Source organism: Squalius cephalus (genome assembly GCF_949319135.1).
Source record: "Squalius cephalus genome assembly, chromosome: 17".
NCBI lineage: Eukaryota > Metazoa > Chordata > Actinopteri > Cypriniformes > Leuciscidae > Squalius > Squalius cephalus.
The window spans coordinates 25,500,681-25,518,073 of NC_137138.1; the positions used below are offsets into that span (position 1 = coordinate 25,500,681).

Genomic DNA, 17,393 nt, shown 5'->3' on the forward strand with positions numbered 1-17,393 from the left:
TATACGATCCAGATTCCAGAATGGCAGCACAAGAAGGGATCCAGAAAGGTTTGTTTGAGAGGCGCCCTCTACTGTACAGACGTGAATTTGCATTTCCTTCAGCCTGAGGCTTATTCATTTCATTTATGGTGAGAAAGGGCGTGTTATGGTGTGACATTTGCCAAAAATCTAACTTTTTACATTAGAAAACAAACTAGAAAAAGTAATGTAAAAGTAACACAACCAGTGTTTGAAAATAGGTACCTGTGTGTGTGTATATATATATATATATATATATATATATATATACTTTTTATGGAAAGTATATATATATATATAAACATATGAAATCCAAATTTTATTATATGTGTGCATTTATATATTTATATATATATATATATATATATAAATGCACACATATAATAAAATTTGGATTTCATGTATTAATTTTTTATTCAAACAAAATCCTGTCATCCAGCCATCTCCTCCCTTCCTCTTTCATCATCCTCATTAACAAAAAATGTGTTTTAGGTGGACAGATCAATACAGTACAAAGAACATGTAGGATGTTGGAAAATAATGTATTTTCTGTTAACCAAATGCTTTTTAGTCTTCGCTATTGCTTCAATGCAAATGAACAAGCGTGCCGTTATTTGTTGCGTATTCTGCGCAATACGCTGTATTTAATATATCATGATGACTCACGAGTTGAGTATTTGCGCTAAATCTGCGCAGATTTGACAGCGTTACCCGCCACAGTTGATTTTTACCCGCATAATTTCAAACCCTGAATGCAACCGAATACTTTCCATAAAAAGTAACGTAATTTTAATAAAGTAACGTAACAAAAAAAGGGAGTAACACAATATTGTAACTCATTACTTTTAAGTGTGACTTTCCCCAAAACTGCAAATGAGTATATTGTGTGATATCAGGTGGTCATTATACAGTTAATTACTCCAGACAGATGTTTAATAAAAAATCTAAAGATTTATTTACATTTTCGAATTACACACACACAAAAAAACACAAAATTTGTATAAAAAAAAAAGAAGTAAAATTACTATCTGCTCAATTTCGCCTGTGTTCTCTTTCACGACTGTGATCTCTGTGCTTGGCAAACCCTCTGTCATTACCTCTGTCTCGCTCCCTTCTGTCTCGGTCTCTGTCACGTTCCCTTTCTCTCTCTCGTTCCTCATTTCTCCCTCTATCACCCCCTCTTCCTCTGTCCCCCTCCCTGTCTCGCTGTCTTATGTCCTCTCTGTTTCTCTCTGTCCTGTTGTCTTCTTCTCTACCCCTGTCACGCTGTCTCATGTCCTCTCTGTTTCTCTCTGTCGTGTTGTCTTCTTCTCTACCCCTGTCTCGCTCGCCTTCATACCTATCTCTGAATCTGTCCGCCTCATCTGCTCTGTCCAGTGGATTCCTGGGATCCTGTCCGGGTCTGTCCCTTCTGCTCCCTGCCAGTCCCTTCACAGCGTACTTCTCATATGCCGTGTCCTCCTTCTCCTTCTTCACTCTGACAGGGGAAGACGCTGACGCCTCAGTCCGTGCCTCGCGTTTTTCTTCCTTCAGTGCCTTTTTCTTCTCTTTCTTTTCCTTCTTCTTTTTCTTCTTCTCCTTTTTATCTGAGGTATAACAACATGAGCCAATCAATTATTAAATCAATAAAAACGCGAATTGCCTCTTGAAATAATGTAGTTCCATTGACTGCACAGATACAGCCTCTCCTCACCTTTTTTGGGCTTTTTCACGGGTACAGCCTGATCTTCCTCAGACTCGGCCTCAGAAGACTGGGGCACGTTGGGAGCGCATCCCTCCTCTCGCAAACGTTTGGTGACATCATCGATGTCATCTGTGTCCTTTGGTGGTCGGTAATTTGCGACATGGTCCACACGTATGGTTCGACCCTTAATCTGTAGAGCAGAAAAACAATTCAAAAAGAACAAATATATACATGATGTCAAAAATGTAAAAAAAAAAAAAAAAAGGTTATATATGGCAATGAGTTAAAAAGGGCCCTGATAACTGTACTGATATCATAATGAAGAAAAACAAAATCAAATAAATTAAATATATAAACATTAATTAAACAATACATTAAACAATACATTTAAATTATATTATAATCTATATTAAATAAAATATAATAATTTAGACTTTTTATAATATGATTTGTAAAGAAAAACTAAAAATATTAAATTAAATATATAAACTATATATTTGAATTATATTATAAACTATATTAAATAAAATAATTTAACATTTTTATAATGTGCGACTCCCCGAAAATGTAATATTTCTAAATTAATAATGCATGATATTGTTTAAAAAAAAAAAAAATTTATCTCTAAAAATATATAATTTAACTTTTTTAATATTTGCCTTTTTAAGATTTTTTGAAAAGCGTAGATACAAATAATGTCACTGATCCACAACTAGGCTAGCATTTACCAATTATATACAGTGAGGAAAATAAGTATTTGAACACCCTGCTATTTTGCAAGTTCTCCCACTTAGAAATCATGGAGGGGTCTGAAATTGTCATCGTATGTCCACTGTGAGAGACATAATCTAAAAAAAAGAATCCAGAAATCACAATGTATGATTTTTTAACTATTTATTTGTATGATACAGCTGCAAATAAGTATTTGAACACCTGAGAAAATCAATGTTAATATTTGGTACAGTAGCCTTTGTTTGCAATTACAGAGGTCAAACGTTTCCTGTAGTTTTTCACCAGGTTTGCACACACTGCAGGAGGGATTTTGGCCCACTCCTCCACACAGATCTTCTCTAGATCAGTCAGGTTTCTGGGCTGTCGCTGAGAAACACAGAGTTTGAGCTCCATCCAAAGATTCTCTATTGGGTTTAGGTCTGGAGACTGGCTAGGCCACGCCAGAACCTTGATATGCTTCTTACAGAGCCACTCCTTGGTTATCCTAGCTGTGTGCTTCAGGTCATTGTCATGTTGGAAGACCCAGCCTCGACCCATCTTCAATGCTCTAACTGAGGGAAGGAGGTTGTTCCCCAAAATCTCGCATTACATGGCCCCGGTCATCCTCTCCTTAATACAGTGTAGTCGCCCTGTCCCATGTGCAGAAAAACACCCCCAAAGCATGATGCTACCACCCCCATGCTTCACAGTAGGGATGGTGTTCTTGGGATGGTACTCATCATTCTTCTTCCTCCAAACACGTTTAGTGGAATTATGACCAAAAAGTTCTATTTTGGTCTCATCTGACCACATGACTTTCTCCCATGACTCCTCTGCATCATCCAAATGGTCATTGGCAAACTTAAAGGACAATTCCGGTATTTAACACTGAGTCTATTTTGTAGTTTGTTTTGGATGAACAAGGGTGGTGGACAAAGAAATTTTGACAATGGTTCCTGTCGCGACTTTTTGACTATTTTAGAATTGCCTGTGACCGCATTAGAATGGGAGTCAATGGCCATGCACAAACATGTCCTTAAAACAATCCTTAACGTTCGTTTTCAAAACTGTGCAACTCACCGAGTGGTTAGTGGTGTTCGTTGATAATTAAAAACAAATATATCGCCGCAATGTATGATTTCAATCCGTTTATTTTTCTATAGTGGAACTATTTTTTCAGATACCTCACAACCGCATATAAACTTCCGCTCTTCCGCAACTTCCGTTGCTCTGCTCACGCTAGCCTTCTGAGAGACAGAGAACCGAGCGAAAAGACCTAAAAGACTACAATCAAATGTAAACAGCCCCCTTTCCGTTTCCGGTAGCGCAGTAATATCAACGAGCAATGAGTCCTCCAACGGAAATCAATGGATTTTACAAAATGCCAAATAAAACACGACAGAAACTGTATTTCGCTACGCTACTTGTTTTTAATCATCAACGAACACCACTAACCACTCGGTGAGTTGCACAGTTTTGAAAACGAACGTTAAGGATTGTTTTAAGGACATGTTTGTGCATGGCCATTGACTCCCATTCTAAAGCGGTCACAGGCAATTCTAAAATAGTCAAAAAGTCGCGACAGGAACCACTGTCAAAATTTATTTGTCCACCACCCTTGTTCATCCAAAACAAACTACAAAATAGACTCAAAGTGTTAAATACCGGAATTGTCCTTTAAGACGGGTCTTGACGTGCTGGTTTAAGCAGGGGAACCTTCCGTGCCATGCATGATTTCAAACCATGACGTCTTAATGTATTACCAACAGTAACCTTGGAAGCGGTGGTCCCAGCTCTTTTCAGGTCATTGACCAGCTCCTCCCGTGTAGTTCTGGGCTGATTTCTCACCTTTCTTAGGATCATTGAGACCCCACGAGGTGAGATCTTGCATGGAGCCCCAGTCCGAGGGAGATTGACAGTCATGTTTAGCTTCTTCCATTTTCTAATGATTGCTCCAACAGTGGACCTTTTTTCACCAAGCTGCTTGGCAATTTCCCCGTAGCCCTTTCCAGCCTTGTGGAGGTGTACAATTTTGTCTCTAGTGTCTTTGGACAGCTCTTTGGTCTTGGCCATGTTAGTAGTTGGATTCTTACTGATTGTATGGGGTGGACAGGTGTCTTTATGCAGCTAACGACCTCAAACAGGTGCATCTAATTTAGGATAATAAATGGAGTGGAGGTGGACATTTTAAAGGCAGACTAACAGGTCTTTGAGGGTCAGAATTCTAGCTGATAGACAGGTGTTCAAATACTTATTTGCAGCTGTATCATACAAATAAATAGTAAAAAAAAATCATATATTGTGATTTCTGGATTTTTTTTTTTAGATTATGTCTCTCACAGTGGACATGCACCTACGATGACAATTTCAGACCCCTCCATGATTTCCAAGTGGGAGAACTTGCAAAATAGCAAGGTGTTCAAATACTTATTTTCCTCACTGTATATATATATATATATATATATATATATATATATACATAAACATATACATTATAAATAACAACAAATAGCATATTCCATAAGTACACACAGCGACTGGAAAAGCCCTTCACCTTGATTCCATTAAAGTTATCCACAGCCAGAATGGTGCTCCTTTGATCCTCATAGCACAGGAAGCAGAATCCTTTGGATTTGCCCGTCGTCTTATCTCGCACCAAGTTGATGTTGGCAATCTCTCCGTACCTGAGAAGCACAGAGGAGGACGAAGCTTGACTAGGAGGAAATAAAACAGAAGCACTGCAAGAAGATGTGTTTTTGATGCAATTAGGACTTACTGAGAGAAAACACAGATGATGTCTCCTTCTGTCAGATCATATGGAAATCCACCTGCAGATTACAACACATTTACATTCAAAGCTGAACAGCTCAGCATTTAGCTAAAATAAATGATCAATAAATACAGAACTAGCCTTAAAATTGTTCGCTTTAGTCTGGCAAATGAATGCGAGTAATTCATATGAATTAAAGGTCAAATCAGTATTAGTGTGAACATGGTCTTCTAGAGAAAGAGTGTGATCATGCCATTGTCTACAGAAGAACACGTTTAGTGAAAGAGGCAATGCTGCCATCATCTGGCACAGTGCAAATATAGTCCATCCAGAGAGTATTGCCTACTACACCACAGACCCCCCCCCATGACCATCCTGGAGAGAGTGAGTCGTCGGACACCCATCCTAAAATTTAAAAGGCAGCTATATATATTTTCATGTATAAATATACAATTTATACTGTGAAAAATGAATATTATAAATATGCATAGAATTTAATTTAGAAAATATTTAGTTTCTGTGTTGTTACTATGTTTTTATAAGCACTATAGTATAGTACTGTTAGATTTATTATTTATTATTTTAATATTTTTATACATTTTATTCAAATGATTTATTTAGTACAATAGTTTGATCTTTTTTATTTTTTTACACTTCTTTCTCTGAAACAAATTATTTATTATTTTAATCTTTTTGTGTATTTTTTAAATGTATTTAGTAGGACTTTTTAGTTTTTACACTGTCTTTCTCGTAATCAATTTATTATTTTAATCTTTTTATGTTTTATTTAAATTATTTATTTATTTAGTATGATAGTTAGATTGATCTTTTTTTTTTTTTTTTTTTTTTTACATTTTTTACAGTCTTTTTCTAAATCAACTTATTCTTATTCTATTCTTATTTATTATTTTTAAGTATTTTATTCAAATTATTTCATTTAGTATGACAGTTAGTTTAACTTTTTATTTATTTATTTAATCCTCTTAATCCATTTATTACTATATAATTAAATATATTAAATTATTTATTTATTTAGTATGATAGTTAGTTTAATATATATAGTCAAACCAACATTTATTCAGACACCTTCACATTATCAGTTTAATTGCTATACTTTAGACAATGGTAATAAAATATGACAAGGTTATCAAATCAGTTGATATTTCACTGGTTTTGTCCATCCTTCTGTTAGACTGTCTCACAAATGAATTAGGTTGAATAGCTGTTAAATTTAAGTACACTATTAGATAATACCAATTTAGGTCAACCAATTACCAAGAAATGTTTAATTTTGTTCAGTCTGTGGTGTAAAAAGGTCACATTAACAATAAAGGAAAAAACTTAAGCAAAACATGGTCAGGTCAAAGTGTCTGAATAATGTTTGGTCCCAAATTTTTATACATTTTACTGGTAATCTAGCCTGGTTAAAACCAGACCATTCTCAGTAGTAACTGAGTTATGGTCTGGCAAAGCTTCTTTAATAACTCATTTCCAAAGGGGCGTCACTAACGGACGTCGCTCAAATGCCTCTGGGCGCAATTAGATAGACAGAGCGATCAGAGCGATCGTCATCGTGTAAAGCCATAATGCTGCGTCCATTCGCCTAAGTTACACTACGCCATAAAAGTATGTACTCTTTTTGTGAAGAAAATGTATTTACTTTTGAATGTGTAGCAAAAAAGTAGGCAAGCTTTGGGACATACTACTTCGTCATCTTTAAAGGACGGATCTGTCGCGTGCATCCTGTCACGTAAACTGCCCTGTCAATCATCTTGTCACAGTTAAAATCCTCTATTAAATCTAATTTAATTTCCTACCGTTTCGGAGAGAAATGTAGTAGCACGTTCATCTGCCAGTGGGTCTTTCATGGAGACTGTCCTCATGTGTTTGCAATTTGAATATAATAATGCATTTAAAGGTGAACTAAGTAACTTTTTTTACCTTAACTGAACAGCTTCGGAGTCATTGGAATGGTTATATTACTTATTTCGGGTTGAATGGTGGTCGTTTCGCACCCCCCTGGTGCCCGTGAGCGGAAAATACGCACTTGCAACTTTGAGCGTCAGGAAGTCTCGCGTGATATCAGTTCTCGCGATGTAAACAATTGCTTTATGGCCAAAAGAAATCTGCTAAAATGCGGTCATTATTGCGCTCCCTCACGCTGTTTGAACCCGAATGAAGAAGACGTTTTAAAGAATGTCCCATCTGCTTTGATGTCGTGATCTACTAGCCTCTGGTGTCTGAGAATCGCCAACGAGTTTTTAAAACAGTGTTGTCAAATATCTATTCCGAAGCTGTGGGGGGAGCTCTAGAGAGAAACCTGCGAGCAAAAAGCGAGAATACAGCGAAGAAATCCCGAACTTACTGTAACTGTATGCAGCTTTAAAAGTTGGTGCGCTTCACCAACGGAGTGGACGTCGCTCAAATGCCTCTGGGCGCAATTGGATAGGCTAGACCTAAAACCAATCAGAGCGATCGTCATTGTGTAAAGCCCGCCTCAACATTTCTGATTGGTGCCGCGATTTCGACGGCATGGAAATGGGCTTGAATGAGCTCTTTGCCAGACTACTTGCAGAGCAAATCTAAATTTGCCGAAAGTTGTCTGGGTTTTCCCAGGCTACTGGTAATCCACTGTATGAAGGATTTGTGGGCATAATATGTCACAGTTTACTTTATTTTGCTATCCTCACTTACATAAATGAACTATAGTGTCCTGCACCCACTAGTAATAAACAAGATATCAAAAATGATATCTGGTGTCTGAATCCTTTTTGGTTTGACTGTCTGTGTGTGTGTGTGTGTGTGTATATATATATATATATATATATAGCCTATATATATTACATTAAACCTTTCCCTGGACCCCAGTTTAAAAAACCCTGGTCTAGGTACACACCCAGCTGTGTTTTGGTACACAGTCACAGTGTTATAATCTAATAGGCCTAATCTATAATAGAACCAGTCACTTACCGATGAAAACCCAGGCACTGTCCTTATAGACTGAATGCCAGGACACACTGTCTTTGACACCCAGTTCAGCCTCTCTTTCATTCAGTTCATTGATGAGTTTCACTTTGGTGAGTGGACTAAAGACAGATAATGAACATATATTTGCATTATATTATTTAGTACAATATGCATTCTCTTTAATGATGTTTATTATTATGTTGTGGTCTGTGCATGACGATACCAGAATTACTTATGATTCTTCCATTAGGATGACTTTTCACATCTTGAAAACAATTAACTTCTTTAAAGTATGTCAACTGTATTCAAACATTTTATCCCAAATATCCATTTATGGTAATACAGTATCCTCTAATTATGCAATAACTGTCACGCTGTATGCCGAAAGAGTAGTCGTTTTATGTTTTCATGTCGGTGTCCTATAAATTATTCAAAAAGAATAAATGAATCAAGAATAAGTAGTTTACTTTCATGTTTTACCAGATTAATATTTAGCTTTTAGCTACTGCTACAGACACTGAGGCTAGTTTTCACCTTTAGCGACATTTCCTTTTCCATTACTGAGGGGTCTAGTTACTGTATTAGACTAATAAAAACATATGACAAGAAAAGTAAGGGAGATATTAAATTTCAAAGCATAAATTTCAACGCATCACTTACTTCATTGTGAAGAGCCGGAGTCACTCCGGAAGGATTTAGTTCCACTAGCGAGTTTCGCGTTTTGCACGTGGTACTACTTTTTCCGGGTTGTTGAAAAGGACTGTGGGATATGTAGTTAACTGACTGTTAAACTCATATTTCTCCTTTTGCATTAATTGTGTGTTTGTAGCTGAAAGTGTATTTATCATATTTTGCAGCAAGTTTAAGCCTACGGCTGAAGAACTAATGAACATATGAAGCATACACTGATAGTTTTATTGGCATATTAAAAAGGCGTAACAAGATGCATAACGTTTACATAGGCTAGCCTACATGTAGCCTATACACAATTTAAAGGAGTACAAAAATGAATGGTCTACATTAAAATAAATTGAAGCCTATCATTTAGAAGCCTATCATTTTAGAAATAAAATAATTCACTTATTTTATTTGAATACACTTATTCTAACAATAATTTCACTGTTTACACATGTTTCCTGGCAACTTATGCTTGTTAAGTTTTATGCATTTATGCTTTTTAAGTTGTCTTCCAATTAGTGGTTGGCCTTTTGTCATAACACAGGGAAACTTTTTGATGCCAAAACCTCCACTCTTGTGGAGGACCACAAGCAAATTATATGAAGCCCCATTTATACTGTCGGAAAAAAATGATTGTGAAAAATAAATGTCATATCAAAAAGACAACATGTTTGGTCAATATTAAATAAATTCCTTGAATTTTGTCATTGTACTGAAGTCAAAGCAAATATTTAAATATCATCTAATATATTCTTTAGCACAGTGTTCTTCAACCCTGCTCCTGAAGGACCCCCAACACTGCACGTTTTCTTTGTCTCCCTAATCAAACACACCTGATTCAACTCATCAGCTCATTAACCCATGTGATAATTATAGTTGTGTTAGGGGTCCTTCAGGAGCAGGGTTGAAGAACACTGCTTTAGCAAGTGTTTGCTAGCCAAAATCTAATACTGCTTCAAAGTACATAAACATTTGGTTTGCATAGTTCATTGTACTCTTACTGTTAACCAGACTTCCTTTCCCAAACTTTTTTTTCTATATCACCAAATTACATTTATTTGGGAATGAATAATGGATAAAAAAACACACACACACTGTTCTGTTGAATATGAGTTTAATCTATATTACAGTCATCTATTTTACAACTGAAAAAAAACACAAGAAAAAAAAACAAGAGGAAAGGGGGAACTAAGTGCTGTGGTTATATTTAGAATGTAATGTGTTTATTGCAAGCGGACATGTTAAGCAAATAAAGTCTGTTTTATTTAGACAAATACTCTGGTCTCCACATCCATTAACAAAGCCATTAACGACAAAGCAAGGACTAAAAGGACATTCCCACTCTATTGGCAATATTTTCCTGATGTAGTTCAGGAATTGTGACAGACCTACTATAATTTCCCGGAGAGGCTATCATCCTGAAACGGTACTGCCTGAGTGACAGTCGGGTGGTCTGTGGGGTATCTGTGCGCTGTCTCGGAGTGTGTCACACAACACAACACAACTTTAACATGAGCGAAGAGCTCGCAGATCTTGTTCCTCACCTCTCGCTGCCAGCAGGCGTAGACGAGGGGATTTATAAGGGAGTTCGAGAGTCCCAGCAGCCAGAGATGGTTCTCCAAAAAGTGATAAAGTTTACAGTTTGGACAAGACACCTGCACAATACTGACCACAAAAAAGGGGCACCAGCAGAGAGTGAAGCAGCCAACCAGCATTGCAACAGTCCGCAGGGCTTTTACGTGACCCCAGTAGCGGCTAGACGACAGAAAGCGTGTACCCGATTGCTGGGCGGAGATGCGCTTCTGGTGGCCGCAGGCGATTTTTAGGATGTCCATGTAGAAATAGATGAAGACCGAGAGTAGTGGGAAGAAAAACAGGCAGAAGACCACAATGATGGTCTTAGGCTCGATGACGGAGAAGAACGTGCAGACATTGAGATAGTTTTCTTTCTGCATTGGTTTCAAAAAGCTGGGCGAAAATCCCACAAACATTGAGATGAGCCAGACAACAACCAGAGCCCCAGCAATCATCTTCTCATTCATAAGCCGCGAATAGCGCAGGGGCAACTTTATAGCCATGTAGCGGTCCAGTGAGATCAAGAACATGGTTAGGATGGAGGCCGCAGAGGGTGCGAGGATAAAGGTCATGCGCAACAAACAAATGCCCTTCTCCATGGAGGTCGTCGTTCCTTCCAGAGCATCAGTGGCGATGCCCGTGATGGCAATGCCAACTAGGATGTCCGCAATGGATAGGTTTAAAACAAAACACCAACTCTGGCAGCCCCTTTTGCGGATAAGCAAGACCAGGGCAATGGCGACTAGAAGGTTGGTAGAGATGATCAAAATGGATCCTACACTAAGGATACAGCCCATGGTCACCACCACTCTTTCCATCTTGGCAGGGGTTGTGAGCTCAGGACTGGCTGATGTCACTCTATAGTTCTCCAGTGAAGTCTCCAGAGACATGTTGAAAGCGATCATTGTTGCATTAAATGTCTCATTTCATTTCAAAGTTGAGAGTTTAAACAGACCAAGATATTGATGGTTTCAAGAGGAGGAAATGGACACAAGGATGTAGATTTTTCTTTGCTCCCATTGGGAAAAGCAAAACTTTTGGCTGCTGTGGTTCCGTTTGTCCGACCCTTGTTCTGTCTGGCTGTCTTCCAGGTCCCATAAAAGCATGCTTCCTTATAAGCGACTATATCCGTGAGCATTCGATTATGATGAACCTAACCTTGCTGAAGTACAAAGACAATGCTGATCTATTGATGAAATCTTTATCCTTGGCTTTTCATTAAGGAGTAATCTCAGGATACTATTCGATTTCCAGATGACGATGATGATTCCAGATGATTTCCAGAAACGGTGACGAGAAGCAGAACTCCTTTCTCATGAAATCTCCGTAAAACTCCAATAAATTCAACAGATGAAAAGATGTCCAGAACAAGGATTCCAAGTCTTTCAGATTCGGTTGGCTTTCACTCAAAATGGGGTGATGTGCCAGTGTCCGTTTTGTTGTCCGCAAATCTTAGATGTCTCTCTGTCAGCAAGGGGGATCAGTCCACTTACTCTGAGCAAACAAAAAGGGGGAAGAGAAACTGATGAACATGGAAAGAGGTTTGGGTTTGGAGAGTGGGCTGGGAGGTGGGTGGACACTAACAGCGTGGCTGTGATCACTCATGAGTGAACCAACTCTGAACAAACAGAATCACTCATGGGTGAATAAACCTTTACACAAACCATTTTACATTTTATCATAGGAGCCAGGGTCAATGCACAGATATGGATATTTTTTGAGAGCAGGACGAATCAGTTACATTGATTCCGCAATAATGCACTTCAACTTCCCTCTCGAGGTCATATGAATGAGTCAAAGCCCTCAAGTACAATGGGCTTAAAATTACACAACTGGTTTTTAAAAATCTGCACACAGTTGTCCATTCCGAGGAAAGATCTATTTATAACAGTGCTACACAATAAAGCCTGACTCCCACCGGCCAACAATGTGGTGATGTTATTCATCCCTACTAGACTTTTCACTGCTATTGAAAGTGGATTTTGGTCAGCAGTTGTTGTGCCCACTGCTACGCTCAGCTCACAGAAAGCTCTTGGATGCGATTTGTGCAGAACTGTGTCTACCCCTCGCCGACACATCACTGCCCGTCTTCACCTTGAGGTGGATAAATAAGGAACGTCTTGGGCTCTTTGAAAAGAATACTGAAGATTCTTCAGGTTGTTCAGAGCATCGGGAGAATGTCTTTAAAGCGGAGACTGCTTTCCATGTTGTTGTGCTGTGCGTATTGCGTGGCGTCACTCTTTTGCCTTCACCCGGACAGAAACAACTGTGTCTCGAATGGTGCCCGGTGAGTTTAAAGGCCACCTTAAACTATTTAAAATACATCTAATCTTCATTTTCAAGCAATTAAAGGGATAGTTGAGGCATTTTTCAAAAGATCTTCTTTTGTGTTTAATACATTTGTAGCGACTTGAGAGTGATCAACCCATACGAAAAAAGTTACTTTTATTAAGTATACTTTAGTAAAGTTCAAGTATATTTTTAAGTATTCTTTATGTAGTAAGTATATCAAAATGTACTAGAAGTATACTAGTAGTACTATTTCAATGCTGCTTGGGATTAAATTGGCCCACTTTTTAGTAGACTATAAAGTATACTTTTAAGTATACTTTATCAGTAGTGAACATTGAGTACTATAGATAAAAACCTATTTACTATTTTAATACTTGTAGCACATTTTTTGTTTATGAAAGTAGCCTACGCTTTGAAATATACTCTCAGTAACTTATTTAATAGTTTTATACTGCTTTCTTAGTTTTATAAGTTTTCTTTAAGTGAACAAAACATACTGCTATAGTTTACTATATATATATATATATATATATATATATATTGCACTTTAAGTTTACTAGGCTACTATGTTCCTATTAAGGTTTTTTTTTTTTATTAAAATATTACTGTTAATCTAGCTTCATACATCCTTTTTTTATCAACACTTGAATCTGGGTAAGTTTGGATAAGGCAACATTTTAAACAAAAGCTGAGAACAACGCATTTTTGTTGAAGACTACGTCCGGATCGAATTCAGATCGTGTCCAGCCAAAGCTTCACAGTCGTTTCCTCTTCATGGGTTCGACATTTCATTAAGTAATGTTAGGCAGTTTTGATTTATATGCTGTTTAATGTTTGATGATTGCGTTATTTTACATTTGCGTAAGCAATCTTCTATTGTTTATTCTTCTTCACCTGTGATTTGATCTAGAGATTCTGTACTCTTTCAGAAGATGCATAGTTGCGCTCCCCTACCGTATAACAGTGAAAACATGGATAGCCAGAAAATTCAGTCAATGGTGGGGAAAAGTAGATTGAATGTTTTTAAGATTGAACATTAGTCTGGGGAGTCTGCTCTGTATTTTCTACTGCACAAGAGGTGTGATCAACGGGCATAGTTCAAATGACTGTACGTAATTGGATAGTCCTTCAACCAATCAGACCAACGATCCAGGTGACGCACTTTGCATCGAAAACTCCAGGCAGGAAACGTGTCAACAAACGTGTTGGTTTGGAGTATTGATCAGCGGTTTGCAGAAGCAACAATGGCATCGAGTGATTTTTGCAGGTTGTGCAAAAAAAAAAACATGAAAGTGAGTGGTATTCACACCCACTCGAGTGATTTGTTTGCTAAACTAAAGAAGCCATTGAGCATCTTCGAGAGGTTAAAGGAACTGGATCGGATTAAACCCGCCAATAGCGCGCCAGGTGGATAAGCCAGTTTGTGATTGGTCCCCGTAGATTTGTAACGGAAGCAGGATAGAAGAATGTACAGGTTTCCAGCCTGAGCTGTAGGGCGAAATCAAATCGCCGGCAGATCGGGCTGGGTTTACCCAGTCTAGGGGAAAAGTAGATTTGAAGTAAATTCCTCTGTACACTACCAGTGGACTAGCCTACACAAAAATTCAGATACTCAGACTCAGGAACATATCTGTTTTCTTTATAAATCAATATTTTCAAACAATGTAAATTTATAAGACAGTGTGTAAATCTATGTGAAAAAGTATTTAATAGGCTTCTCAATCAAAAGAGTAAACACAACTAAAGCCAAGTATACTAAGAATACTTAAAAGGGATACTTCAGGATTTAGCATTAAGCTTTGTATTAGTAGAAAACCTGTAGTATTTTCGAATTACCGTGCTTTCCACCCTCATATCCCCCTGAGAGGAGAGATTTATGTATTTTTTGTCTGGAAAAAATCCTCAGATGACGCAAAAAACGTCATTTTGCGTCATCGGAGGATTTTCTGTCCAGAGGCTAAAGACTACAGCCAGTAGGAGGGGCTGTTCCACATGTTTTCAGCCCGCCCATAGAGGGTGGGATCTCACTCACAGAATGTACACATAGTTTCAGCCGTCTTTCTTTGGAAGCTAAGCTAACAGGCTCTTGTTCTGAGGAGAAAGCTGAGTAGTAGGAGAAAGCTGAGTAGTAGGGGTTACCATCCTCTTTTTCCAGGACATGTCCGGCCGTCGAGATCGTCCAAAATGTCCGGGATTCGGCTTTTGCTTTCTGCAGTCGCCATTCATTGTTTACATGCACACCTTTTGTTTCAATCTAACTGAATTCATTCTGATCGGTGAATCTGAATGTAGTGTTTACATGAACGCTAAACAAGTGATCGGTTGATGTGCGTTTTAACATTGCTAAGAAAATTCCCGCTCCTCTGTGAGAGATACGAGACCGGTGCGTCTCACAGCTCATCCGTAATCACGCCACCGGCCTCGCGGCGTTCTCCCGCGGCCCTCAGCCTCGTCCTGCTCGCCACAGTAAACATAATGAATGGCGACTGTAGAACGCAAAAGCCGAATCCCGGACATTTTGGGCAATCTCGAAATCCCGGGCAAACTCGTCACGGAGACTCACTAGTAGCCTAGCCTTGTTGTTTTCAACTGCGCTCTCTAACCGGTAGGCGTGGCTTGGGAGTGGCCTCCTAGGGCAGCGAAGTAAGTGCATTCTGGGAGTTGTTGTCTTTCATCCACATAAGCCAAAAATACATTTTCTGGCTTTTCTCAGTCTAGAAAGCTCCAAATTAAAAAATTTCTTCACATTTCTTCTACATAAATGACCTATTTTAAATACACATTCATCCTTCCAGAGGTGAAGTATCCCTTTAAAGTCTGTGGTGAAAATCATGCTTTTAATGTTGTTTATTTGTCTATGTGGTGTTTTTAATATGCTTTAAGACAACCCATGTGCAAATTCCATGTGCAAATTGTGCAAGTCAATACCATTGCTTGTGTTAACCAACTCATTTTCTCCTTAAAACCGCAGTGAACCAAAAACTCGGTTTAAAATCGCTGGTGTTTCTGACGTCACAAACTACCTTGTAACCAATCAGGTCAATGTGTGATCGTCAGCAAGTGGATCTCTGAGCTGGGCTGCGTTCAGCCCCGAAAAAAAGTTGCAAAGCGTTTTTAAAATGGAAACGACTCGATGTTATAGTCACTGCCCTTGCTGTCCAGAATAAAAGAGAACATCCCAATCGAGTGAAGGGATTTGTGAAAACTGTGGTTCCTAATTATTGTGATCCAACATTTGCCTCGCATTTCAGGATGAAAAGACAAACATTTCAGGTGAAGGATAATCCACATCTTACGTCCGAGACTGTGATCTATATGACCTTATTATTTTTATTGTATTAGGCTTAGCATTATTTCTGATCACTGTTGATATGCTATATTTTTACCATAAAACTTTTACGACAAACATGTCCTCTAATATCTTCAATTGTTGCGTATACCGAGCTGCAGCGGACGCATTTGTAAACGACTTTACTTGGACCCATTGTGCGAGCTGTCTCTTTAATACCGCGTCGTTTATATACATGTTGCTGCAGATTGGGCTGACATTTTTGTCTGACCTAAACAAGAGAAAACGTATCTCAAACCCCGTTGCACACCATTTCCAGGAAACGTGTCGTTCAACCCGGAAACCATAGCAAAACGTTGCACACCGGTTCGAGCTTCAATGTGCCCCTGTTGGGAGTGAGTGGAGGCGGGGCTAATTTGCATATTCATAGATGATTTTTTTTTCAGGGAAAACACTTGAATATGTAATTTTGGTGATAAAAGATTAGTTTTAAGGGATAAAATGATTGACTACAAGGGGATTCTCGATCAAAACATTGAGTACAAGTATAGGCCAAATATACTTACACTTTTCTGTCAGTATAGGTCAAGTAAGTGCAATTTTAAGTATATTTCTGAGAAGTACATTAAAAGTAGACTAAAAGTGTACTTTCTTATTTTTAGTTTTAAGGAAGTGCTAATAGCACACTGTTTCGTAAAGGGAGTAATGACCGAATTTTTATTTTTGAAATGGAGAATCATCCCTTTAGTGAATCACGTGCATGATAGCTATAACTCATGAAGTTCATCACTTCTGTGTGTTGCAGGAATCTGGTATCAGTTGTTCAGCAGCTGTACCAGCGTGTGATGAGGCTCCTACGCACAACTCTGTGACACCACATCTAGAGGGAAGGTGAAACCACAACCAAAGTCTACGGACCACTTATCATGACATCAGCATTATTGACATAAAACTGTTGACTTTTAAGCGTGAGAACTTTAAAATATATTTCCCAACATCATTAAAAGGTGCATCTCCTTTTACAATGAGTTTGTGTGTTCAAATTTATGATACCGAAGCATTAAAAAGCCATATGAGAGATTTACAATGGACGGAAATGACACTTTTTGTGATCTCTTTGCAGGTTGGGGTGTTCATTGCGAATGATGCTTATTGACGTAATGATGACGTCTTATTATGCTGCTGGTGTGGATTTGTGGGAGCATAGTCCTGTTAAAGATGGACAAATTTTGCTTGCATTATAACATGCGATCTGTATAACCTTATAGAGCAAATGGACAGACAATACAGAGAGAGTCAAAAGGTGATTCTTTGGTTGAACAAAGAGACGTTAGTAGAAAGAAGTGGTTTACATATTAGTTATTGAGTGGTGTGATTGGGGAGTTCACAGTTTTCAATTAACAAAATTA

At 38.2% G+C, this 17,393-nt stretch overlaps 2 protein-coding genes across 2 annotated transcripts; both read right to left on the reverse strand.

The window, feature by feature from the left end:
- Positions 1–952: 952 nt before the first annotated feature.
- rbmx2 (RNA binding motif protein X-linked 2) lies at positions 953–8,890 on the reverse strand. The gene is made up of 6 exons (XM_079847889.1): positions 8,811–8,890; positions 8,154–8,269; positions 5,190–5,241; positions 4,968–5,097; positions 1,712–1,892; positions 953–1,604 (listed from the first exon to the last, which is right to left on the reverse strand). The coding sequence occupies exons 1-6, from the start codon at positions 8,813–8,815 to the stop codon at positions 1,051–1,053; spliced, it is 1,038 nt and encodes a 345-aa protein (XP_079704015.1). The 5' UTR covers positions 8,816–8,890; the 3' UTR covers positions 953–1,050.
- A 1,047-nt stretch (positions 8,891–9,937) lies between these two features.
- On the reverse strand, positions 9,938–11,897 carry gpr119 (G protein-coupled receptor 119). The gene has a single exon (XM_079847922.1). The coding sequence runs from the start codon at positions 11,306–11,308 to the stop codon at positions 10,220–10,222; it is 1,089 nt and encodes a 362-aa protein (XP_079704048.1). The 5' UTR covers positions 11,309–11,897; the 3' UTR covers positions 9,938–10,219.
- Between the last annotated feature and the right edge of the window lie 5,496 nt (positions 11,898–17,393).